General features: G+C 35.4%; 1 protein-coding gene across 4 annotated transcripts in view; it reads right to left on the bottom strand.

Moving 5' to 3' along the window:
* LOC123696127 (titin) overlaps positions 1 to 27,633 on the bottom strand; it is a 73,044-nt gene that overhangs the window by 3,045 nt on the left and 42,366 nt on the right. For 3 of the 4 annotated variants that reach the window (XM_045642159.1, XM_045642158.1, XM_045642161.1), the window contains 11 exons: positions 25,705 to 26,965; positions 23,781 to 23,998; positions 22,806 to 23,148; positions 19,550 to 19,654; positions 17,810 to 18,121; positions 17,267 to 17,400; positions 5,951 to 6,052; positions 4,873 to 4,948; positions 4,637 to 4,720; positions 1,308 to 1,397; positions 937 to 1,030 (listed from right to left, as the gene is read on the bottom strand). In XM_045642159.1, the coding sequence (XP_045498115.1) occupies positions 937 to 1,030; positions 1,308 to 1,397; positions 4,637 to 4,720; positions 4,873 to 4,948; positions 5,951 to 6,052; positions 17,267 to 17,400; positions 17,810 to 18,121; positions 19,550 to 19,654; positions 22,806 to 23,148; positions 23,781 to 23,998; positions 25,705 to 26,965 (2,819 nt within the window). The remainder of the gene's footprint in view (positions 1 to 936; positions 1,031 to 1,307; positions 1,398 to 4,636; positions 4,721 to 4,872; positions 4,949 to 5,950; positions 6,053 to 17,266; positions 17,401 to 17,809; positions 18,122 to 19,549; positions 19,655 to 22,805; positions 23,149 to 23,780; positions 23,999 to 25,704; positions 26,966 to 27,633) is intronic. The other variant, XM_045642160.1, reaches the window with a different exon arrangement.

Genomic DNA, 27,633 nt, shown 5'->3' with positions numbered 1-27,633 from the left:
GGTGTGTGTGTTTGCTTTGATGCAAGCTCATGGTAATGTCGGTCAAAAGAGGAAAATCTATTGTAATGAAAGTGGAAGATGCCCTTAATGGATGTAATGCATACAGCCTGATTCACAAATGTAGATGTCAGCATAAAATAACAGTTGTAGCAATGGTGAATATGTTTGCAGTTCTTTATTGTATCGAATGAAAGGTGTGATTATATTATATTTCCTAGTTCCACCCAAAGTTGTGCAAGAATGGGCAGCGAACGATGACATGTTATTTACAATCATGATGTGCTGTTTGTCTCATGATGCGAACTTTTCGATTGTATTCTAATGTCAATGAAAATGTGAACACCTACGGAGCGAATATGAATTAAAATTCGGAAAGAAGCACCAATCGATATACATTTTCTTCGAAGAATATCATGTTCAGTTACTTATATATTTTTTGGCTTAACTTGGTCTTTAGTATGGCAAAAGAATGAGTAAATAAATATATTATGTAGTTTCTACTTATTGTTTGGTAAAAATTTAAAAGAATATATGGGATATATAGGTACTGTTCTACGCATCACTCCGTAAGCTCTTGAGAAAGCTCTAAAAGCCACTACTATTTTGTTATTAAATAAAATAGATAGTATAAATAATTACTTGTATTCCTTTATCCGTATCCACAGATATAGCTGCTAAAATAAATAAATATACTGCATTACATAATGAAGGAAAGATATATAAATGTGTGTGGATGAGTGATACGATATTGTATGTTTTATGGCTTCCAGATATTTTTTAATAACATTGACATAATTTCTAGATAATTCTGCCGTTATAAAAGTTCCTTCTGAAGATATTAATGTGATCTTCATATTCGTCAAAGTCTTCGAACCCTGCTCAAGGTTTAAATTAGATATCTTACATTCTACTGTTAACAATAGGTATAATACTTACTTGGGACTGTTAGTAGAATTTTGTTTTTCAAGCTGTCGGAACTTAGCAAAAGGAGAGACGGGTTTCGGCGCCGGCCTGCTCATGCTCTCTACAACTGTACATTTGTTTCTATTTTAGTAATCACTCGAAAACTTTTAGTTACATTTTGATAAAACTGTGGAAACACAAAGTGGCTATTTACAAGTTTACTTTTATGGCAAATGTAGTTATTAACAAATATAAAGTGTTCTTTAATAGTTATGATTTTATTCAACGAGATGAACTCAAGTTTGCATATTTTTAATCACTACATTGTTACTTTATACTGCTATTCTATTCATATTTATAACAAGTAATTTTGTTAAATAAAATTAGTGTATTATATGAGGTACCTTTAGTATTTTTGATAGTGGTGCTGCTAACAGTCTTCTCAGACGAGTTCCTCCTAACGCTCGATGTCACAGTGGTTATTTCTTCTTCCTCTGTAAACGATATAGCAATTTGAAATATTTTTCATAAAATAGAGTCAAATCAAACCAAATAGAACACTAAACGGAACACGGAAAACAGCAGCAAGACATTACAATGATCCTTAAAGCTATTAGTGAAAACACTGTTACGGGCGCGGTGAAAATGAAAACGTTACAATGTTTTATGTACAACGGGTATGCCAGAGGTGGGGTTGGGGCGGACGGCATGCGGACACACAAGCACGGCCCACACACACACGACTCACGCGCTCGCCTCCGCCAGTGGAATGTCTACGCCAGCGCCGACACGAGGTCTTCGAACGCGTCGTCGGCGTTGCTCTCGTCTAGGAACTGCAGCTCGGACACCGTCGGCATCGTCCTGCTGCGGCCCAGCGCGAACTGCACCTGCGGGCGCGCGGGCTTGCCGCGGCTCTGCTGCAGGCGGCTCGGCGACGTCTGCCCCGAAAAGTAAGCCTCCACCGTCTTTTTCTTCTCCTGCACCTCTTCCTGCGCTATCCCGCCCTCGAACAGTTTCGGCACGGCCAGCAGGTGCATCGATTTCGTTCGAGCGACCACTTTTCGCGGCGACGCGGCTTTGGGGGCTTCTATTCTGTGCCAGGAGCCGGAGCGAGCGAGGGCCGAACCAGGGCTGGAGCCTCTACTGGCGGGCGATTCGCTGGAGAATACGGATTCCCGGGATGCGGCGAGGGCGGGGCTGCGTGATCCGCTCAAAGCGCTCAAACGGTGCCCGTCCTCATACGTGTGCGCGCGGGTCGGGGAGATAGCGTGCGAGGGGGACAGCCCGGGGCCGGGGGGTGGGGCGAGCCGTACCTGATTGCGGGCGTTTTCCCGTTTCTTCTTTTCTATCTGCGAAATGACATCGTGTTTCGGCGACGATATTTTATCCAGCACGCCGCGCAGGCTGTCGGCCGCCCCGCGCGTCCGCACGCCCGCGGTGATGGTGGCCGCGCCGCGCACGGGCCCGCGCATCACCTTAGTTACCACGCTGTCGTGTTCCGTGGCCGCCCCGTCGTCCCCGTTGAGTCTCGCGTCACCGTTCTGGTACACGGGGTTGGATTTTGTCTTTACGGGGCTGACGGACGTTATACGGGTCGTCGGGGATGTTAAATAATTAGGAGGGTTGTTTTCGTTGATCACTACGTCTGGCAAATAGTCTACTTTGTGCGCTTTAGCTTTTTCGATGTCCGGAGTTTGCTGTAAAGGTATAAACGTGGAGGCCGAATGGGGTGGGGTGTAGTCAACTATAGTGTAGGGAGCCTGCGCGGGCGGCGCCGGAGGCTTGTGTGCGGGTATTTCGCGCCTTTCACTCGATGTATCTCGACGGTTTTTCTCCCGGATCTGTTTTTCATAAAACTCAATTTGTAATTGTTGAGCGTCAATTTTCGGGGGATAGACTTCTGAATTGCGATAGCAATTTGTGGTATCGATATTTTTCACTAATTGCGGTGCAGCGAGATTATTCTGGCTAGGGATGGTCTGTATCGGATAATTGTGCGAATTTTGCGCGTGAGTCGGAGGCGTGGGTGCGCGATACTCGTATGATTTCGGTGCCGTCGAGTGGTTAAGCTTATTTTCATATTTGGGTATAAATGCAGGTATTTGCTTTTGCTTTTCATTATCTACCCGTTTAGAATTATCAGGATAAGTAGGAACATATGGCACGGATTGGTACACAGGTGGGTTGTCAACTGACGGAGAGATAGGCAGAGCAGAAGACGGAGGACTCCAAATATTCGCGGGTGCACTGGTGGGGGAGAGTACTTTCTGCGGCGGTTTAAATGCGGACATTGGGGCATGAGAAAATTGATTTACCGGTATAGGTCTCGCGACAAATGGTTTAACGATGACAGGTTTTGTTGGCGATAATGGCACCGGAGGCTGAATTGTTTGTTGTTGTATTTGCTTCGTGGTTGGTAATATTGAAGATTTTAATGATTCTCTACGCTGCGATACCCATGGCGGTTTAATAATTTCAGGAGTCGATTCATTAAGGAATTTGCGCGGTCGTGACATAGATGTCTGTGATGAATCGGCAGCCTGCCAGAATCGTTTAGCAGATGATGCACTAGCACTAGACGACCTAGTGTTTTCTTCCCGTTCACGATTTTCAAAAGTATTCTTAATGTTTCCAAACCGACTGCTCCAATTTGCTGGACCTACACCAGGATGACGGCCATTTTCCTCATTTTTCTGCATGAAGGCTAAAAATTTCTTGTCGTTTTCAGTTTGCGGTTTAAACTCTGGCACTAATGGAGCTTTGTTATTTGCTTCTTCATCCTCATCATTATCGTACCGGTAACCACCGAAAGGACGACCAATATCTATTGTATTTGCACGCTTCATACGTAAACGTTTGCTATTACTGTTTGATCGGTGCAAAGGTTTAGTATCATCAATAGGAGGGGCTGCAAAGTTGTAAGTCGGTGGTGGAGGACGGTATACAGAACGCCTAGGCTCTTCAACTGGCTTTTGTTGTATATTAAACTGTGGCCGGTGAATAGGCGCTCTCTTTATAGGAGGCGGCGCTTCCTTTTCAATTTTCGCATCAAATTTATTTGCTATAGCAGCGATACCACCTTTGGATTCTGTCTTCCAACGCTCTGTAGCAATTTTTGGCGGTTCCTTCGCTGCACTATCCGCGATTGAATGCCTGAAGAAATCGGGTCTTCGTTGCGTGGGAGCGCGCCTTTCCACCACTTGTGCATCTCTGTTCACTTTTGGGGTGGGCTCATAACTTACACTGTGAGCAATCGGCTGAGCTTTCTGCCTGGATTCAATAGCATCGTGGTAACTGACCTGGTCGTCGACGCTCTGTTTTCTCTCTGGGGTAGTCGATTCAATACTTGGCGCACTGGAAGGAACTGAAGACGTCGGAGTCTTTACAGGTTCAGGGAGTAACGTATCTCTATCGACCATGCGTCTAGCTTCTTCTAGTTCCTCTCTAGTGACGCCTACAGTGTGTCGCGCAGTGCGGCTCCTGCGCCGGGTTTTGCGTTTACAACCATCGAGTCGATCTGCTGCATCTAGTGCATCTTCTAGTCTATCAGCAAGTGCAAGCAACGCACGAGCTTGAGGATGGTCTGCTGGTGGAGCAAGAGCAAGTCGTAAACGTTGTAGAGAACGTCGTACATCGGCCACAACGTCGTGAGAAGCTGTTCCAAGTCCCGCAAGCAGTCTCTCCCCTCCGCCTTGCAGTAAGCCCTGTAGGAGTGGCAGAAGTAGAGACTCACCGCGTTCTCCAGCTTGTTGCTGTTCTTCTGTCTCGACTGTTTCTCCGGCGGCAGCCAGTGCTTCTGTTACCGCGCTCGCACATGCTGTAAAAGGAAATATCAATATTTCATTACAATACAATAATTGATCTAGTAAATAAATAATAAAAAAAACAAGTTATTTATACCCTCATTACAATTTTTGTCATGTTAATGTCTTTTAAATTATGTCCAGGTTTACAGCATTTAGAACATACCTTCTTGTTCCGCCATGAGTGCACGGATGCGCGCGCGCAAGCGACGCCGTACCTCGTAGTCAGTACACTCGTCTAACTGTAAATCAAAATTACGTTACAAATTTTAAGCGTTATAGTATAGTAATAAGAAGCAATAATTAATCAAAGGTGTCACATATAGCTTATTATATTTAATTAGTATACTTTTGCTTGTAAGAATCATAACAATAAAAAACAATAAGCACTACTTGTTTTTTTGTTTTTATTGGAATATAATTTAGTAACCTATTTTTAATTAATTTAATAAAGCGTCAATGAGGCCAACTTCTTAAGACCAGGCTATAGCTGTGCCCGATTTTACCTAAATACACGTTTTAGTAACAAACAGACATCCTGAAAAACTTTCGCGTTTACAATAGAACTAGCTAAAAAATAATTTCAAAGGAAACACATAAGCGTGACCGTCAGCAAAATAATTCGCGGCAATTAGCGCCACACACCGGAACTAGCTGCATCATGGCTATTTCACAATTACCCGCATTTGCATAATGAGCGCGTTATTGTATGTAATACCAGTGGCCACTTTCTATTGTCGAATACTTGTGTTTTGGTGTTTTTAAATTAGACTATATTATGTTTATGTAACTTTACCAAATTATACATTAGTATTAGTATTAATAATATGTATGTTTTTAAACCACCACGCCAGACTATCGTTATCGATATCAGACTATTAATATACTAAACAGCAATGAGTTTCCTTACGTTTAATTTTAATCGAGACTATAATATTATAAAGCTGAAGAGTTTGTTTGTTTGTTTGAACGCGCTAATCCCAGAAACTGGTCCGATTTAAAAAAATATTACATTTATCGAGGAAGGTTATATATCATCACGCTAAGACCAACAGGAGCGGAGCAATGCGGGTGAAACCGCGGAGCACAGCTAGTATTTTATTAATTTTGTAATCGATTGTGTTCCCTTCCCAGTTCCCTATCTTATACATCTTCCCTATCACAGTATTCAACACCGAATACAGCACTTTTTTCACTTTATTTAATTTAGTTTTATTTATACTTCAGCTCCAAGGTTTACTCACGAGTTTGCGCAGTACCCGCTCGTCCCAGCACTGCTCGAAGTCGATATCTTCCACCTGGCGACTGGACACCTTGCCACCGCTGCTGTGCGTTTGGACAGTGTCCTGGAAAGATTGGATATTATGTTAATGACAATAGGCTTATATCTAGAACAGAGCTGTAAAAAAATGGATGGGTTTTATTTGAAAAATCCAAAATTGCATTTAAGCAATAAGGCCACCTATTGTACACTTTACAAGTGTCTTTTCAACTCCTGATAATTGTACAATGAAGTATCATAAATAAATAATTACCATATAAGCAGTCTATATAGGTCGATCGAAAACACAAACAATCGCTAAGCATACCTATAGACCATTTATTAATTAAAAGGAGCCAAATTAAAAAAAATATCGTTCATTATTATCTAAATTCTTGAAATATCTTGGATCACTCGCACCTGCAGCATCAAAATTAAAAAGACTTTGCATTGGCGCCACACATCCAGAGGTCGCGCTCCAAGGAGAGGCCTATTTATATTCACTCGATTCGAAGAAAAAAATATAATGAGCTTTTAACGAGCTGACAGTTGACCGCTTACAACTGCGCTTGACCTACAGTTTGAGTTGGGAAATACGAGGTTATAATAATTGTGTGATGAATATTTTATTAGGCTGAATAATCTTGTTAATTTTGGAAACTGAATATATGTATTGATGTTAAACGTTTCTTTCGATTCCATTAGGCAGTATGTAAACAATGAAGAAATAGTTCGTAAAAAAGCTCAGTGCCACTACACTAAGAATTTTAAAAATCAGACAGTCAGTTACGTAAAACTTTTAATGCATTTTTAATTAGACAAATCAGTTCCAAATTTAACAAGGAAGGTATTGCTATTATATTTTGTCTATTTTCAATACGTCTTTTCTTACGTCTATAATACCCACTAAATCTCAAATACCTCATTAAAAAATGGAAAATATTCTAACGATAGGCTAACTGAAAAAATGTCGGTATGAACTGAAAGCATATTCATCTCGGCATTTCTTCAGTGTAGGCGGAGACGTCAACAGTAATAGATACAGACCTTGGGGCGGCCACTACGAAGCTTGTAAAACTAAAACATAAACATTTTTAAACGCTATACGATTTCATAATCACGAAAGTGGATTATAGTTCAGAATCTTTTGGCAGAAGTTTGCTACCCGTGATATGTGTAGATAATTTTGAATTCGTTTTAATGAGACTAGTTGAAAATCATAAGAACATTAGTTTCAATCTGGTGATTTCGCATGATAATGATGAAAATTGCATTAAAAATGGTGTACTCTAGGCATTCAAATGGTGATATAAAGTGGAGAAGAGACCTTTAGGTTGAAAAGAAATATTTTAGAGGAAAGACAAAACAGATTTTTGTTTAATATTATTAACAGTTTAGCGCTTCCCTATTTAGAATAAAAAAAAAGGTTCTTTGCATACATCGACCATTACAATTTCTTTAAACTTAATAATACTTAATAGTTAAAAAAAACTAAAAAACACGCTTTTTATAGAAAACCGAACTAAAAAATAGAAAATTTTATCAAATTAGTGTATTGTCATCGGTCCTCAATAAATCTACAAAGTTTGAACGAAATCTGGCCGTTTAAAGTGGGTCAAAATCGCGCCCAAAGAAGTCGGTTACAAACATACAAACATACAGGTGAAGCTAATAATATAAAGCGTGTAATAAAAACGATCAACTTTACAGTAGATTTCCTTTGTGACAGTGAAAGAGAATAATGCGGAGGTAATTAATCAATGTTTTGTTCGTGTTAAATATTTGAGTAGATGTCCAGACGCGGAGGACATTAAGCTATATTTGGTTGTTTAACGAGAAATGTGGCATTTAATCCGAATGCCAGTGTTGTTTTATACAACTCATGCGAAGGGCACGTATAATTTAGGAATCGTGGAAACATTTCTATATCCCTTATAATTTTGATCCTCTTTATGCAGTATATTATTTGGAGAGGGTGCATCTTGTGATCTTTGTCATTTCAGTCCAATTTGAATGCAGATTAATTTTAAATACTTCTGAACTTTCTGCAGAGTATTCCTCTAGTTAAAACTAAGAAACAGCAAAAATGTGAGCTGCCTTTTAAGAATCTTCAATAACGAGGTTAATTTTCTTATTAGAATCGTTTTTTATTTTCCTTCATAAACTCCAATTGTAGGGTAAACCCCAAACAGAACTAGTATTTATAACCAGCATGAACTGAATTCAATACCGGATAACATTTCTGCAGAAGATCAGTGGGGCACATTTTTGGCAGGTCACTGCGCCACCACGGGATATTTTTGGACAATAATGGTTAGATCATCGTAGAGTATACCACTGACAGATTCATTGCGAACTATGTTGACGGAAACTGACCTGCTTTCAGGGCTAAGTGGTGTAAGTTTCATACCGTTATTTTCTGGGTTCTGTGATTGTAAATTTGTGTGTGTGAATTGTAGAAATTTTTTCTTTCTATTGCAATATGCTTGAGTTCTAAAAAGTGTGATATAATTTTACGCTGCATATCCCTCCTCCTACCTCCATGAGGGTAATTTACTACGTTTCGTTCGTTTTACACTTCATAAAACTATTCTTGCATTGATTTCTATTGATGAATACTTACAGCTTTTATTTTCCGTAAACTTTTATTTTTAGGGCGCTATGCTATGATCGTTTTTTAGAAGACAGAAATATCAAGTATATTTACTGACATTAAACAAGATAGTTTTTATACCTTCTAAAGTCTATATTATCCTTTCTAAATTGTTACTTACGTCTTCAAATATTATCATTACAGTCTAATTGGAGTGAAAAAAAAAGTTTACGATATAGAACGATAAAGTAAAATTAAGAAAATCACTAATGAATACATTTAGACTAATTAGGAAGTATTTGCGGAAAATGCAGGTGATCACAATAATTAATACATTTGGCGTACGTCCAGGTGGGGCGTCTATTCAATCCTATCAATAGACCTTTTCTACGGATTATTTATTAACCAGGTTACGTAAGGGAATTTATAGATAGTGTCCCATTTTCCGGTTTTATTTATTTTAATTTAGAATAAGATTAGTGGTAAATCTCATGCACGTGCATATACATAATAGGGTTTATACAGGGACATTATATTTGAAAAAATGTTTAGAAAACGTTACGCTTTTTACCATTGATAATTGCTATAAACATAAATATACAGATAAAAATGATGGTAAATATGTTCTAGAGAATTCACATGTGTGTCAGTTTCTTGTGCGTTTACGGAAAGACGAGGGGCGTGACGCGTGCGCACGCGACGACAGCACGCTATGGTCGCGGGCTAATGATCTAGGTGATCCAGTGTATACTAATATTATAAAGCTGAAGAGTTTGTTCGTTTGAACGCGTTAATCTCAGGAACTACTGAGCCGATTTGAACAATTCTTTTGGAGTTAGATAGCCCACTTGTCGAGGAAGGCTAAAGGCTATAATATATCATTACGCTGAGACCAACAGGAGCGGAGCTAACGTGAAGCGCAGCTAGTAATGAGATAAAATCGTTTTGTAATTAAATATACAATGGTAGTGATATGCGTTAAACTAAATATTGTAAAGGGATGATTGTTGAGCGCTGTGTGATTTTTTTTGGTTCATTAAATGATGATCCGAATCGGTGGTAAATGTTAAAAATATGTAAAAATATGACGTTTCAAAAGTGCTTCTCGAAGAAGTCTAATTGAATAAATAAATGTTTGAGTTTGAGTTTGATGAAAGTAAAACTAAAAACCGTGATCTGCGTGTTCGACAAGACTTTATGAAGATACTCCTTAAAATATTGAGCTTTCATAATTTTATAGGTAAAGATAATTTAACTGTGGAGAATCTAAATTTGGATGGCAAAAGAATTTTACTATGAGCTATCCGGGCTACCTGATGTATTGACCATATCTAACTATAATTGATGCAGTATAAAAATTAATGAGTAATCCAAATTCGGAGGCATTAGTAAGCTTAGTTAAAATGCAGCCTCTTAGAATACCGACAAATATTTATCTCAAATACTTTCGCAGCGTAATGCGTGGTATTCTCTTCACGCTAAACATTACGCAACACAAACAGACAAACACTAAAACACTAAAGAAATCCATCAAAGCTCGTCAAATAGACATGGCCATCTATTTCGAGTACTTGCGTCGTTTTGCACACGTACATCGGCTTTCTCTTGCATTTTGGAATGTCACTGACAATGCACATCTTGACGAAGACTTTTATATTTTATGAAGATGTATAAATGGATATCTAATCTTTTAGTCTAATAAATGACTACTTCGTCGCTTTTATAGATCAAGGACAGAACAAGGACAACAAGAAATAAGAACAAGAAAAAGTTATTACATAGCCTGCTATTCGGTAAATGTACCTTGTTCTTGATGTAAGGATTTTCAAAATCAAGCCCGTATCTTCTCTTTAGGGGTCATATTACTAACAAGTTTAGGTTGGTTTATAACACAGCAAGACTGGTTACGATAAAAATGTACGCTGTTTAGGATGTCTTACAAATAATCCAGCAATAATTTTCAGTGCCATGCATTCTCAGGTACTAGAACAGTTTTTAAAACGTCATTTTTTTATTTGGAATAGGGAAGCGCTTGACCACTATCTCGCCTGATGATAAGCTGAGATGTGTTCTAAGATGGAACGCGCTTCCCTAGTTCTGTTCACTCTACGCTTGAAGTCATGTCCATGATACAACAAAAAGCTTCCCTAAATAAATAGCTATACATCTCAGTTCCATGGGGTGGTACCAATGTTGGCACGGGCTTGGCACCCCTCCAACCTATATTTACTACCAACATCATTGTTTATAACTCGATATCAGTGATAAATTAACGTCTGCCAGTTTTTTACTAAATGACGCGTTAGTTTGATATTGAAATGGACTGGAAAACGACTTTAATGCAGTACGTTTGATTAATTTCTGCTTTTTATATAATTGTTTGTTGGGCAGTAACAAAACTATTGTCTTTATCATCAAATGTTTTGTTCACATTGTCCAATATATACAAAAAGTTCCTTTTAATACAATAACAGTTTTAATGTGAATTTTTTTGTATTTGTCAAACTCTCTATCAGTAGCTCTTGACCGAAAATTAGTTATTAGTTATAAACTTTGACACAATATGTATACACCTTTTACGTTATTTACAATTCAAAATAGTATTTCAATATACTTCCGTATCTGAATCAGATACTAAAATAAACTAAAATAGTGCAGCGCACAGGTACATTTGGCCTACTTCGGTATATCGGGATCGATCGCTAATTATAAGTGGAGTGAACGCCCGGTTTTGTTACAATGTACTGATTAAAATGTTAGTTCATATCTATAGTAATGCAGCTGAAGAAATTGTTTCTTTGGACGCGTTAATCTCAGGAACTAATGGTTCGATTAGATTTTCATAATGTTGGATAGTCCATTTATCGAGGATGGCTACAAAACATTAAGTTACGGCCAAAATTTTGCAAAAAATATTCCTTTTGAGAATATATACGAAGATTTGCTATATATATCATATTATGCATCATCTAGTAAAGAACAGTATTATTCACAATGTTAATATTAAAAATAAAAGAAATCTGTGTTTTACATAGTAACTAAGTAATGTGATGTTTAACTGCATTTTCGTGTACCATTTATAGTAACCGTCAAGTAAGGACAACTTACGGAATATTATAGTTTTTGTGAACACGGTTTACATTATCATTTTATGCGGTTTCAATTAATGAAAAAAGGAAGAAAGTTTTAAAGACTTTTACTTTTATTTATTGATGTCATGAATTTATCTCTATTATTTTGAGTGCTTTTAACAGAAAAGTGAATATATGAAACATAAGCAAAAATTGCGACTGCAAAGTAACCTACCGAGTATCATCTCTACGAAAAATAATTCAATATAAGAAAAAAATACACTTAAATCTATGATTGATAACTGAAAGTTTTATAAGCAGTAAACCATAGGTCTTAGCTCTGACTAGATATTCTCTAATTTTGGTTTTGGTGAAAAATCCTACTTTAAAAACAGTTATGATTTATTTCTGCCGAACAGGACACAGAAGAGAATAGCATTGTTATTGTGAAACAATGATAATTAATTACGATTTTCTTTTTGGTTAAATTAATCGCGATATTATATACTTTATTCTCTATATTTAACGCCATCTTTTAGACAAAGATTAATATCGAATCAAACAACAGGTAAAAACATTACATGTTTAAATTGAATTTCACCAATACAAACTTCGTCATTAAAGCTGTAACGAGCAAGGGAAAGCTGCTTACACTCGTAAAATTGCAAACGACTTTTATCTTTATCGAGTTTTTAAGATATTTTAATTATTTCGTAAAAAAAATATTGGAATTGGAAATAACTACTAAAATATTCATAAAATTTGCCGTTGACAACTTATTTATGCAGCTATAATTTTGGTTTGTAAGAACAACGTGATTTTTTTGACAATTATTAATAAAAATTTGACCTAAGTATAATTGTGAATACATCTATATTCTATGCAGATCGTCATCATCATATTCATCATTAAGCTCATATTATATATGTATTAAATTATGTCACTGAAGTACAACGAGACCCTTGTAAAAATGTTGCAGATATATTAGCATTTAGAAAACTGCCACTGACAAGTATTTAAAAATGAATAAATTACGGAAAAACTCAAATAGTTTGAAGAGATATTACAATGTGTATGCATTGTAACTTCGTGTATTGTGTACCGTCACAGTCCGGCGACATTGTGACATACCAAAACACAAACACCCGTTACATTGTATTTTATGTAGTTTTCAAATACTAGACATTACGGAAATACTTTGTTGGGAAAACGAGAGAAAATTTAAGTTTTCTAGTACCAAAAGTGTCTACTTTAGGATTTAAGAATCGAATGAACAAATGAAAAGAAAATATGGTATGGGATAAGAATAATAATTATTATGAAAAGAAGATAGACTGCAATGTAAATGGTTTTGTATATTATAATAAAAGCTTTTTAACGAAAATTATCATTATAAGAAAAAATATAGAGTCACTTGTTTAAAAATTGTCTTTAGGATATCTAATTGACATTTTTTGGAAATTGGGAAATTCTCGGGATCAACATTATCAAATACCTAAATTTTCGCTTGTTTTAAAAAGAAACAATTTTATCTTCTCTCAAAGTTTTATAAATAAATAACAGTCGCAAGAGCTTCTTTATCATGGAAAATCATCTATTTGGATGATCATACTCAACAAATCAAATAAATTGATCACAAAAATGAAAAAAATAAATCTGAAATCGAACCTCCGATCGAATGTCTAACCACTAAAGATGTTTAACTGTAAGTTAAAACGAGTGCTAAAAAGAGAACAGTTTTATGGAGGAAATGATGCGGTTAACTCCGATATAGATTTTATGTTTGCGTTCAGTTTTTATTTTTTGCAACGGATGGGTTTATATTTTTGTAGCACGAATGGTTAAATGGAAATTTTCAATAGCATATCTTTTGATCGTGATTTTAATATTTCATTTATTTCGCTTAAAAACTCATTTGCATTTTTTATGAAAAATGATTAATTAAAACTGCTGGTTAATCTAAATTAAACATATTTTTCCGATAACACATATTTTAATTCTTAATTCTGAAAGGCGGGAAACCTTTTCAACAGGTTAAATTAAAATATATTTTTAACTGTAAAATATATTATCTTAATCTATTAAGTGCTGAATGAAAATCAATTAATTTTGTTTCGTAAAATTAATATTGGAAGAGGGCACAGACTGCTAATTTCCGTTGGCACTAAAATATAAGGAAGCTTTGTACTTTTGAGAAAGCTCGATACTAGCGCGGTAGAGCAAACTCTATAATATTTGGTTCATTTCAGCTCTCTAGTTTTCAGAAACGATTAAATTTTAATTCACCTTAAAAAAAACAGATGAGAATTTTCATTCAATATTTTGATAAGATTTTGACCATTAGAAATAAACATTATTTTCTTACCTTAAAAAGATTGTTCAACTATGGCAATCCTTTATGATTTCACTGATTACACGATATATTATTACGTTTATTTTTATTTACAGATAATAAATGTATATTTCATATTGCAGCGCACTGTCATGCGCGGGTGTTGGACGAAGACTGCGCGCGCAGCGTTCCCTGACGTCACCGAACCAAATATAGTCTGTGGAACCTGTCAAACGATTTCCCGCCAAAACGCGCTAACCATAGAGTTCTTATAAATTAGAGCGTTTTTAGTACATATGTCGCTTTGTATTGAGTTTAGAATTGGGTGTTATTTTTGCTGGCGATTTTCAGTCTTTCCCGCGTGTCTTAAAACGGCAAAGAGATCGCGCGCTCGCGCAGCTTTTGTTTACTATTGGTGTTACAAGAAAATACTTAAAATTCCTCAATTTCATGGAATTTTGTCTCCGTATGAAAATATGACGTTTATCTTGTCGCGTGTTTATTTGTAAGTAGGTTATTTTAATGACGATTTATAATGTTTTGTTTTAATTTATTGAGAAACAAATATTGTTTGTTTTCTTTTTGTAACGTATAATTTTGTTATTGAATTTGAAGTGAAATATAATCTTTTACTATCTACATTCAATGATTTTAATTCGGATATTTTTTTAGTAATCTTCAGTTGTGCACACTGTATTATAATTTCAATTAATCCAATTTCAATGGTGACTAATTATGCATCATTCTAACACGTTCCCTAAAGCATATTATTATATAGGCCAGTCTATGATAGATTCCTAATATTTTACGCATGTATGAATTGCGTAGTAAATTGTTTATTTAATGTTAATTTAGAATAATAGGTACCGAATTAAATGGGTACGTCATACGTTTAATTGATAAACATTAAATATGGTTACCTTTCAATAAATTAAATTTATCATTTTTTCTCTTTTCATCAATAATATTCTTTTATTATTATTTCAAAAGTGTCTCAATCCAAAAGTGTCTCAATCCATTGATAAATGAATTTCTTTTCATCCTGGCGTGTTTAACATCTCATTAATATATTAAAACGAAAAAAATTTACTACTACTTAGGAAAATCGCCGGAAAAGCTGCATCATTACAAAGGCAAAAAAATAATATTTTGTTTTCATCCCAGTTTAAATCTAACACTGTTGTGGTGATCAGCTTAAGTCATAAAAGGGCAATAAAACATATTATCTATGTATATTTGCGTACTTAGAGGCGTGTACTTCACGAGTATGATTTGACACAAAGGGCACGTGTGCGCATGCGCATGTAGATTGTGGACAATAATTCCACGTTGAGTAATTTATTTGCGTGTTGGCAATACGCCCGGGGTTACAGGAACTATTGGTTTCCTGATCTTTAACAAAGAAGTACTAAAGGGTTGACAAAAGTCTGGCAAAGGTTATGGCATTGTTTGTAAACGTGATACCGTAAACACTGAGTGTGTGTATTTGGCAACATTTTTTTATTAGTCATTATTTTGACACATTTAATACCTACCTTTTTAAATACCTACCATTTTTGATGAAATAAATACATTGTGTTTTAAATTATTTTTAATTAGTTATTTTTTTCTAGAACCAAGCATATCATGTAGACCTAATTATTGTATGATCTTGAAATAAATGTATGTTGTATCTTTGCGTTTATTTAATTTTTTGGTCTGAAATCGTTACGTTTTGGTACAGAATGTAGTCCTTAGCAATTGTTGCTTATTGTAAAAGAAAAACTATGCACTTTAACGAAATACAATAGGGGAAAGAGATGAAATACAAGAGGGAGATAGAAATTTACGACAAATTTCAAAAATAATACCAAGTACGATTTCATAACCACATGCGCAGTAGCACCCTCCACAGTTTTGACCATAAAAGGCAAGAGTTACTACGAAGTTGGCAGGGGATACCAGGGAGTAATGACCACATGTGGTGCTGGGACAATGCCAACTAGCGTGCAGCTGGTGCATGGAGATAGTCTAGTAGATGATCTAGTATTAACAAAAACTTTGAGCTACCCGCGATCCCAAAAAATTGATAGGTCAGGCGTCAGGCTGTAGACGCGGGTTCCAATCCCGCCTCGTGATAGATTTGATCCTATTCTTTAAAAATTTCTCAAAAAAACATTAGAATGCTGTGAAACTTAATATCAAATTCAACAAAAAATTGTACTTTGTAGTAAAGTATTTATCGACGTTGGTCGTAGTTAAGGTTAACATTTACAGAATTGCAGTTTAATAATGACAGGAAATTGTATACTGAAAAAATACGCAAAAATTGTCCATTCGTTGACAGACTTAACCTGCTTGGTAAAGCAGATCTACCAAAGATACTTGATATGGCTAAAATATATTTTTTTTTTTCATTATATTGTTACTTTGCCTGTTACTTCTTATTGATCACAGACGTGAAAATGCGGTAAACAATCGGGGAAACTATATTTGAGACCTTTTTAATAGTTACCTATTACACAAGAACAAGCAACAGATATTGCTAGATGACTCATGATTTATTTGCAAACTGTATTCTATCACGGGTTTATAGACAGTATGGTTATCGGAATATGATATAAAATCGAATAAAGCCAATAAGGAAATGTCTATTTGGTCGTGTCGTGGGAAATGGGAGTGCAGCCAAGTTGCAATGTAATTTTGGTCTGGACATTGACTTTTTATTTTGGTGTGATGTGACGTAGTGACGTTTTGACGCGCGTGAACTGATCGAGTGTTGTGAATATGTACATGTAATGTCACATGTTTTTGTTTATATTGCTTTTATAATGTTTGTTTGTATGTTGATTTATAAAGATACATGTTCTTTATTGCGTGTCTAGATGCGTATGTTTAGAAAGAATAACATGTTTGGCTAGTGTATAAATAAAAAAACAATGTTCTTAAATCAATATAATTATGTTATAAAACGAAGTCGTCCGATTCATCAATTACCTGACTACCGTCTTAGATTGGAGAGCATCTTAATCTTAATAAATAAAACGAAAAGGTGTCTGACTGACTGACTGATCTATCGCACAGCCGAAACTACTTTACCAATCTGGCTGAAATTTGACATGCAGATAGCTACTATGACTGAGACGACTGAATGAGGCATTTGCTAATAATTTTTCGATAAATTCTACCTATTCTCTAAATAGGGGATGAAAGTTGTAGCACAAAAAAAAATATTTTAACTAATGTATAATAATATACTTGTCTTTGTTGTATGTCTTGTCGATCGTTTTATATAAAAAAAAAATATGTAGGAATAAAACTTACCTGTCTCACAACCACACCCCCGGGTTTCTCAGTGACGTAGTTCTGCATGCCGGCCATGAGCACTGTCGCGCCCAGAAACTTGTTGAGAAGCGCGCGGGCTTCGCTGTCCTCGCTTGTATCACCTTCTTCTATCACTGTTGGATATTAACATAAAATAAATATAAATTGTTTATCATTTATTATTTAATTTGTCACTTATGATGTAACTCACAAAAACTTAGTGTCCGAAGCAAAACTCTGCCTACGAATGTAAAGGCAGAGTTTTTTTTATGAGCAATACAATAGACTGAAAATATTATGGCAAAAAATAAGATAATAATATGTTTCATTTCGACATACAATTTGTAGCTTGTATTACTTGTACACCTTTGTTTAGGCAAAAAATTAAATTATTTATTATTAGAATGATTATACCTTGTTAAGCTATAAGAACTTTACAATGCATGTTATAAAAAAAATATCTTTGACATCACAAACTAATGTATTTGCTTTATCTGAATCATTTCATTATAAAACTTGCCAAATACATATTATAAAACTTACCAATATCAGCATTCTTCATCCTGGTCAAAATATCCTGTACACCCGTCACCTTAGTGGAACTATCCAAGAAGGAGCGCTCTTGCATCCTCGTAGTTCCTCCCCTTGTAGTTGTGGTCGTGGTGGTTGTGGTGATGACGTCACCACTCTGTCCCCTCGTGGTTGTGTGAATGACGTCACCAGTATGTCCCCTGGTGGTGGTGATGACGTCACCAGTCTGTCCCCTAGTTGTGGTGCGGATGACGTCACTGTGCTCTCTGGTGATGACGTCATCGAGGGATGCCAGACTGTGTTCGCTGTCTGTTCGCGCTAAACCTATATGAATGAAATTATAGTTAAATATAACCAAGAAACGAAAAAATAATAATCATCAACCCTTTTGGGTTCCCCTTTATCCCTCTTCGCAGCTCTGATCACAGTATTACCATATTTCCTACAGTAGTGCGACGAATGTACTTGTGCAGAGAAACGGAGGGGAACTGGCGGGGGTTGGGCGACGCGGGCCGCTTAATGCAATCACGCTGAGTTTGCTTTACCTTTCGCGAAAGGACGACGCAGTCGTATTTTTTGTGTAATAATTTTATTATACATAGGTACTTACATATTCTATTATGGCGCGCACAAACTATTCCGTTTACGGATGTAAATCTACATTGAAATCCCAGAAGGAAACAATATTTCAGAAAGATTGTATTAATTGTATCTGTTGAATTAAAATCAAAGCTATACATATGTTGTCCTCATTATTTTCTAATCAGATTGTACAATGTACATCCCAATGCGAATGCATTACTTAGTTAAATGATAAAATATATAATTAATAACATCCAAAAATAAAGTGTCCACGTAAATAATATTTAGCAGTGCAATATCTGTAATTATATATTTATGAACAAATAATAATTACATCAGATTTAATAATCGCAATTATTTTGAATGTACATAATATGAATAAATGATTTCATCATAATATTAATAATCACAATTGTTTTATTTCCCATTTGTTGCAACCCTAGCGTATTTTCGTGTGGCAGCGTAAGTACCTACGCTGGCGGCGGCATCGCGCGACATCAAAGGCGTTTCATTACTGTAGGAAATAATATTGTAATACTGTGGCTCTGATTGTTAATCGTATTATGGTACCGCAGGACAGGCGTTGCCTAGTGCGGGAAGCAATGAATTTTCTAATTTAACGTTTAACTTTAAAAACCTGTAATATTTACTATGTAAAATTTTAAACCTGTAAAATGTATGTTTTATGTGTATCAGTAATAAAGATATTATTTATTTATAGTAAGAAAATACATAAGATTTGTTCCGTACATACGATTGCGTAGCGCCATCTAGTTATAAACTCAGTAAACCTGATAATAAACCAGAGCGAGACGACGCCGCGACGGTAGAATACACTGTACATTATTTTTAACATTATTATATGCCATTTTTCCATTAGCGGGAATCTAACCCACATTTTCTAGGCAGAATATCAAATAACGAAGAGGTAATATAAACTAGGTACCGAATTTTGATTAAGTTTACGTTACATTAATTATAAAATTAATGTAACGTAACAACATGTCATACAGATTAAGTAAAACTTAAACTAAAAAAAATGTGTCTGTTTGCCCAAAAAATATAAATCAACATAGTAGTTTTTGAGTTTACCTATTCAAGGTTTTTTTTAAATATTACTGTAGATATTGATCAAGAAACTATGGTATATGTATAAAATCTTAAACTTACCAGCATGAGCTGACGAGTCACTAGAGACGCTGTCCTTCATGCTAGTTGTGCGGAGAATCAGTCCAGCCTTAGGGTATGTTATCCGCTCCGTCTTTGAAGATTCACCTGAAATGATACAGCCGTTTTAAATGTCATATCTTGCTGAATACGTAGTTGTATGTCTGCTTACGATTTAATAACATATTAATAAAGTCTGTTTTTGTTAAATTTGTGTTTTTTTTTGATATTCCATACCTCCCATAATTAAAAAAAAAAAAAACAATTATAATAAACAATAATTTTTTGACTGTTTGGTCACCTCATCTCCGTAATCACTGTACAGATTTTGACGAAAGTTTCTATAACAGATTATTGATATAATAAAAACTAAAGTATACCTAAAATCAGTAGTTAGTTCATATTATTTTTATAAAAGGCTTCCCAACCTCATAAAACGCAAGCAAGCGTATCAACTAGTTACCAAACGCAAAAACCTTTAAATTATCGACTATTACCAAAGTATTACCAAAGTATTACCAAACTCGTCGGTGCAATACTTAAAATCTAACTTTGAATGGAAACGAAAGTGTTTGACAGTTACTAGTCATGATGACAGAGCATTGTTGCCACTTTTACTTTTAAAGACAGATGCGTCATTGCCTGTTTAGGAAATCTTTATTTGTAAGGTGCATAGATTAGTTGTGATTGCTTTGTGTGTATTTTTAGAAGTATTTGAGGTGTATTATTATGGTAGTAATGAGTTAAAGTATTTGAAAATGTTAATAAAAGGTCATGAATTGCATTGTTTGTGTTCTTTATTTGGGCGGGAAATATGCGCCGTTATGACCTTGAACTAAAAACCTATTTTCTTGACAAATATCTAAGTACTTAAACTTCTATGAACTTTATTTATTATACTGAGCCTCCTTAATTTCCTAGCATTATTATGATAAATATAATATTTATAAATGTAATTTGAAATATATTTCATTTCGCCATTGAGATAATATTAATATGGAGACGATACCGCCTACATCACTTATGTTCCACTCAACATACGTCATGTGGCGTAACTGCACTCAGTCGCTTGCTCGCTCATTGGCGCGAACGTCACGCTCATTTTTTATTTGTTTTAAAGTGAAACGCATCAAATATGCCTACGTGTGTGTTACGATATTGCACAAATAATACAAAGAATACGGAAAAGTGCAAAGGAATAACTTTTCATCAGTAAGTAACTAGATAATAATTTTTAAAACTTAGTTAGAGCAAAATTTTTGGCGGGCGACATTTTGTCATAGATTAAAAATTTAAGATATGACATTGGGCATGAAATAAGTGTTGTTAGTAATATTTGCTGGCGTATATTTTTATAGTATAAAATAATAATTTTACATATTTAGAAAAGCATAGACTGGTTGTTAATTGAAAAAAGGTGAAATCATGAAATATGAAAATCAATTACTCAATCACCAATTTTTTTTTGTTAATTGATTTTAATCAAGTTTTTAATTGATATTGTATAAGCTACTGACTTGAACGTATAATTGAATTATTATTTATTTATCTGCACTAATATAATAAAGAGGAAAACTTTGTTTGTTTGTTTGATTGTAATTAATAGGCTCATAAACTACTGGACCGATTTTGATGAAAGGAGATTGCCCATTTTTGGTACTGGTTTTTCTCATGCATCAAGACAACAATACTATTAAAAAAAATCTCGGCAATTTAGAGGCCTTCTTACCATCGGAAAATATATTTTGAACAGGGAATGTTTTGTAAAATCTAATAAGACATGTAATTGTTTAGATCCGTTATTATAGATTTAGTGTCCATTACCGGTTACCACGGTAACCAAGCGGTAACTTATTACATTTACTATGGTAAATAGCTAAATGTATTAATATCGATTATTGTTTTCATTGAATTACAAAAAAAATCAATTAACATAAAATCACTCTTTAAGGTATTGTTTATACACTGTAGGTTGTTTTAACAAAGATAGTGAAGTAAAATAATATAAATATGTATATGTATATAAAAAAAAATATTATTATGACATAGCTTGGTAGGTAACCAGTTATTTCTTATTTGTTTCTTTCTTCGAATATGTAGTGAAAAAATGATTCAAACAACAACAACAACAACAACATGTAAACCGAATAAAAACTCAATTGGAATTTTTTAAGTATATATTTAGGTTTTCTTGAAATCCGTCCCGGAAGATTTCTGGTGCCTACCTACACTAGCCGATGAACAGATAGACTTTGTCTGAAAGCATAAGCTCTACGCATAGATTAAATATGTTAATCGAAAAATAACCTTTGGACGATAAAATGTTACCTAAATCACACATAAACCTAACTAAATCGGGGTTATTTAAGTTTTGAGGTTATTTCACATTTTTCTCAATATCTTGAAAACCCCTGTTTTATCACAAAAAAATCAATTGGTAAAAATCTTTTGAATTTCGAAGAACCCTCCAAAACCACTCTGGCATTGACGCAACACTGTACTGTGGTCCATACTTTCATGGGCATTCTCCTTTTTCACAGACAATCTTAAGACCCTGAGAAAGAACATAGGCTACTTTTTATTGCGAAATATGTGCCACGGGCGAAGCCGGGGCGGACCGCTAGTTCAGAGATAAGTAATTAATATTTTTTCTATTCAAGGTTTCCATGTCTGGGCCGTGAAGAAAGGGAAAAATTATTTTTTTTCTAAAAAAGGCTCAATTTGTAAGGAATAAAACTTCCCATAGCCCTGACTGAACCTAAAACACGAAAAAAATTAAATTATTCCATATGACGTCACTATTTACATCATCCTATATTATATGCCAGATATTGTTAGCCCCGCGTAGTAAAGTCAGTTTATACCTAAAATAAATATTAAGTAAGTACAAAGAAAATTTCAAGTCAACGTGCATGTAAGGAGTGGCACCCAATAAAATAGACAGAATGAAACAAAGTGTCGCCTCTATAGCGGTGAGTCGGTGACATCGCATAATCTATGACTGTCTAGCCGTCATTCGCGCGCCCCGCGCCGCCGCGCTTGGCGCACAGATTTTGTTCGTGGTGTCTGCTCCATATTAATATTATCTCAATGCATTTCGCATGTTTTTTTTTTTTAAAGATGTCTAGCATTTTAATTAACACATATTGTATAATCTCAATTTAGTTAATTTTATAAGATATGTATAAGATACGTGGATTTCTAATATGAATATGTTTTATGCTACAATAACGAATAATATAATAAACAAAATACTCACTAGCATTCTTTATAAACTTTTCTGTTAACGACTTAACAGAACTCTGCCTGACCGTCTTTCTGTCGTCTACTCGTCTTTCAGTCTTCTGCATCGTTCTTTCAGAACGTTTATCACTCTCCTTACTTCTTCCAGTATCTACAGTCTTCTTTTTAGGTTCTTCGATAATTCTTTTTGGTTCTTCTATGGTTCTTTTGTTGTATTTTTCACTGTCATCTATTCTGTCTACTTTTTGAGTGTATGAGTGATCTTTAATGTCGAAGGTGTCGGAGTGCCTTTCGATTGTGCTCTCCTGTATTCGTCTGTCGGTGTGTGTGAATTGATCTAGTGCAGCACGCTCCTCTTTCTGTAAATTAAACGTTTTATACTGTTATTTTGATAGGTTTTATTCAGTAATACAGATTAAATGACCACTGACCGCCTCCTTGGTACAGTGGTTGACGCGTGAGCGTAACACCGAGGGGTCCTGGGTTCGATTCCCGGTGGAGACGAAGAAAAAAAAAATGTCTCAGTCTGGCAGGACACTGACAGAAGGCTGATCACATAGATACTTGTCCCTAAAGAAAATCGGTCAGTGAATCAGGTGTATGCATAATGCATCTGCCCCTTACCCCACTAGGGGACATGGGACTTCACTAATACAGATTAAATAAGGTTCTCTGTCCTTTTTGAAAATTTAATAACTATAATTTAATATGGTATCTTCATGAAAAAATATAACGATAGTGTCCTTTATATTATTTGAAATCTACAGGCGTTATTATTAAGAATTTACAGAAATCGTTAATATAAATAACTGGATTAAAATAAAACACAAGAAAATATTAACACCACACTTTATCAGCTTTAAAGCTACTTTACTATGAAACTGATATTCTCGTACCAAGGAATTATTATCTTTCAAAAAGATTTAACGGTTATTAGCTTAGGGCTTACGTGTATTCAGTTACACTACTAAACATATTATACAAAACTCACAGTTGTAATTTCACTAAATGTAGTGCCGGTATCTCCTCCGAATTTCTTGGTAGTGGTAATCGCTGCCAGTCCATGCAGGCGCGAAGGTTTCTCCCCCTGGGACCTCAGCAGCTTCTCCAGATCTTCTGGCTCCGTGGAGTACGCAGTAACGGACACCGTGCCTTCTGGTTCACCGCCGTTCTTTGAATGGAACTCTTGCCGTATCACCGTACCTTTCACTGTTAACCAAGAGTTTATGTAAATGACGGGGCAACGCAAAAAATGTCTAGCCTGTCGGACTGTCGGCAGGTTACTACCGTTACGTGTTTGTTTACTTTGTGAATTGAGTAGCTTATGATTATTATGTGTACTAGCTTTTGAACGTGACTTTCCGTTAGTGCACGTTCGATTTATAGCTGTTCACATACATTCATAGTTATTAGCATATTATGTATAATACACCTTTATTTCGCTCCCCTTAAATTACGATTCTTTGACAAAATCATAATCAATGTCTTTCTCTTGTGAATATCTATCTATATGACATAATACACCAAAATATAAGCTAGTTGAATGAAAATGGAACATACACACGATCTAAGCACACGATATAGATATTTTAAATTTAATTAACAACCGACCATCATAATATGAACTCCACGAAGAAAGAGACTATCCATACTAATATTATAAATGCGAAAATAACTCTGTCTGTCTGTCTGTTACTCAATCACGCCTTAACTACTGAACCAATTTGCATGAAATTTGGTACAGAGATATTTTGTTACCCGAGAAAGGACATAGGCTACTTTTAACCCCGGGACATAGGATAGGTTATATCCCGGAAATCCCACGGGAACGGGAACTATGCGGGTTTTTCTTTGACTGCGCGGGCGAAGCCGCGGGCGGAAACCTAGTGAATAATATATGCATAACGTGATACATTTCAATTCTTCGAATAATGTAAGCAACATTGTCTTAACAAATTAACAGTCAGCTGTGTCAATATTAGTTGACATGATAATGATTCATAATCACACCAAATATACATAATTTCAAGATAACTTCTATGTGTGATATTAAAGATTTTTTTATACATTATAGTATTTGAAGTCCCGTTTCTATTTGCAAATTCTTTGTACATGACGTCATTGCACGACCAAAAATATATTGATGTTTGATTGTAATCGTTTTGGTAAACGATATTTTGTTTGCTACTTTAAAAAAAAAATGTTGTGTGGTTTTATAAAACCACGGTAAAAGTGAAACTTTTTTTCACACTATAGACATTTAACTAAAAATTATCGTATTTGTACGATAATTATTGTACGTATCGTGCGTCACGCGACATGCGCTACACAGACCAAAAAGTTTGAGACGATGTAATAAAAGTTTAACTTTAATAAATAAAAAATAAAGGTTCGAAGTTATTAGCCCCACTTCTATGATCCAGTTAAAAAGCAATCGGAACCAAGCAATTATTAACAGGAAATTATTATGAATACTTCGAATTGTATTATAGAACCGGCTGTATGTTTTTTGTGTGATAGGCATTTTTAAAGTTGTTTATTGATGAATTGTCTTTAAAGTCTACAGACAGTTTTAGTTATTATTCCGTTCATTTATAAATGAATGTGTATGCCAATTTGAATCTTATTGCACCATAACTTCTATATACTAGATTTTATATTTATGCCCAAGGTTCTCATTACAGAAATGACTTTACATGTTAAATTTTATATTACCTTTTCTATAAAAAGCTCCTAGGTTCTATAATTTGAATTATAATTATTGAGGAAAAAATTATGTTGTCTATTTGGTGACCGATGTTTTCGTACAAGAAATAGCTAATTTTTTCTTAAATTAAATTTAAAGAAGACCGAATAAAGTTAAGTGGGTCTACTATTCACTAAATCTTGTACTAAAAATTAAATAATTAACATACCTTGATAGTTAGTAGCTCCGTTTCGCAGCGCCTTGATACCAAACAGTGGCCTGCCGTCAGCATCTAGTGGACCTGGGCCGTAACTCGAAGTAATCACATCAATGGGTTTCGTGATAGCCTTTGATGGACTGTTCGGCCTGTACTTTGGCTTCTCCGGTTCTATCTTCTTACTGCTGAATGTCCTTGTCTCTGATGTAACCTTTTTCAAATTCCTATTCGTTACCCACGACGGTTTTTCCTCCTGCGCCTGTTTCTGTGGAATCTTCTTCTCTATATCGAACACTGTTTTTATGATTGTTTCCTTTTTGACTGCTTTAGGTTTAGCGTCAGGACTTGGTGAACGTTGGTTGGTTCGTTCAGGGCTCTGTCGCACTGGGCTAGGCGACTTTCTTGGTGGACTCGGGTGACGTTCGAAGTTAAGTTTTTCATTAGGTTTCCTTTCAGGACTTTGCTTTCTTGTTTGATCTATGCCATCATGATGATCATGGCTTTGTTCCCTTACGATTCTTTCGGGAGACGGTGATTTTTTACCATTAATATGCACAACCTCAATGATGTCTTTTGATGAAGTACGCGACGTGGTGGTTTTGGATGCGTGATGCGTTTCTACTACACGACTGGTTTCAATTCGTTTGGTTTTCGCCTCATCTATTATAGGTGCCTTTTTAGTTTTCACTTCAGCGTGTTTTGGCTTGTCATTTTCATTTAGTCCAACCTTTTTCAAGTAAGCAGACGCATACTCGCTGATGCGGGAAGATTTAGTTTTCGGAGTTGCAGTTTTGCTGGGTGATATCGGTCTTGATTTCTTTTCAGGACTAGTAGGCCGTGTCATTCTGGATGGAGTTGATTTTGGTTTTTCAGGGCTGCGTGGTCTAGCTGGTATGGTATGCTCTTTATCTATCCTGTGAGGTTCTTTAGAGTGACCGTTAGTTATTTGCTTATGTTGTTCGTTTTCTTCTACAAGCTCATAAGTAGAAACTACATGTGCGGTATCCTTGGTTTGCCGTTCTGGTGATTTAGTTTTGGTGGGAGTAGTTTTGGGCAATCTTTCTGGCGAGTGAGGTTTGTGTGATTTAGGTTGACGATCTGGAGATCTCTGTGATGGATGCCGTTCGGGCGATTTTGTTTTACCAACTTTAGTTGTAGTGTGTTTTGTGGTTCTGGTAACAGTTGTAGTATTTTCAGTCTCCATTTTCTTCTTAGCAATACGAATCTGGGCGCGTATGCGACGTCTTTGCTCATATCCTACGACCTTTTCCAACTGCAACAAATAAAACGGTTTTAACTAATGTGGTAGACATTATAATATTCAGTTTAACATCACATAGCACTTACATAATATAACAACGTAACATATTATTATAATCATAATCATACAATTTATTAACGACTAGCTTCCGCCCGCGACTCCGTCCGCGCGGATGTCGGTCTTCGCGTGGATGGTTTATTTCTCCATTTTGAGTAGGTACCTCTGACAATAAAATCTTATAAATATCTATTGGACCCAATTCCCAAATACGGCTAGGCCTATAATAATACGCAACGTGTGTTCGCGGTTCTACGGAACAACGTCTATGGATAAAACTGAAAAATTAAGATTAATTTTTTTCTACGTATTTTTCCAGGATAAAAAGTATCCTATTTTACGCCCAGGATAATAAGGTATAATTATACCAAGTTTCATCGAAATCGAACCGCTAGTTTTCACGTGATGCCTTCACATACAGACAGACAGACAGACAGACAGACAGACAGACAGACAGACAGACAAAAATTTTTTTAATCACATATTTGGGTTTGGTATCAATCCAGTAACACCCCCTGGTATTTATTTTTTCAATATTTTCAATGTACAGAATTGACCCTTCTACAGATTTATTATATGTATAGATTTATACATTTTTAATTTTTCCTTCTGTGTAATAAATC

Source organism: Colias croceus, chromosome 12 (genome assembly GCF_905220415.1).
Source record: "Colias croceus chromosome 12, ilColCroc2.1".
Lineage (NCBI taxonomy): Eukaryota > Metazoa > Arthropoda > Insecta > Lepidoptera > Pieridae > Colias > Colias croceus.
The sequence above is the reverse complement of the archived record's forward strand: the minus strand, read 5'-3'. Positions and strand labels throughout refer to the sequence as shown.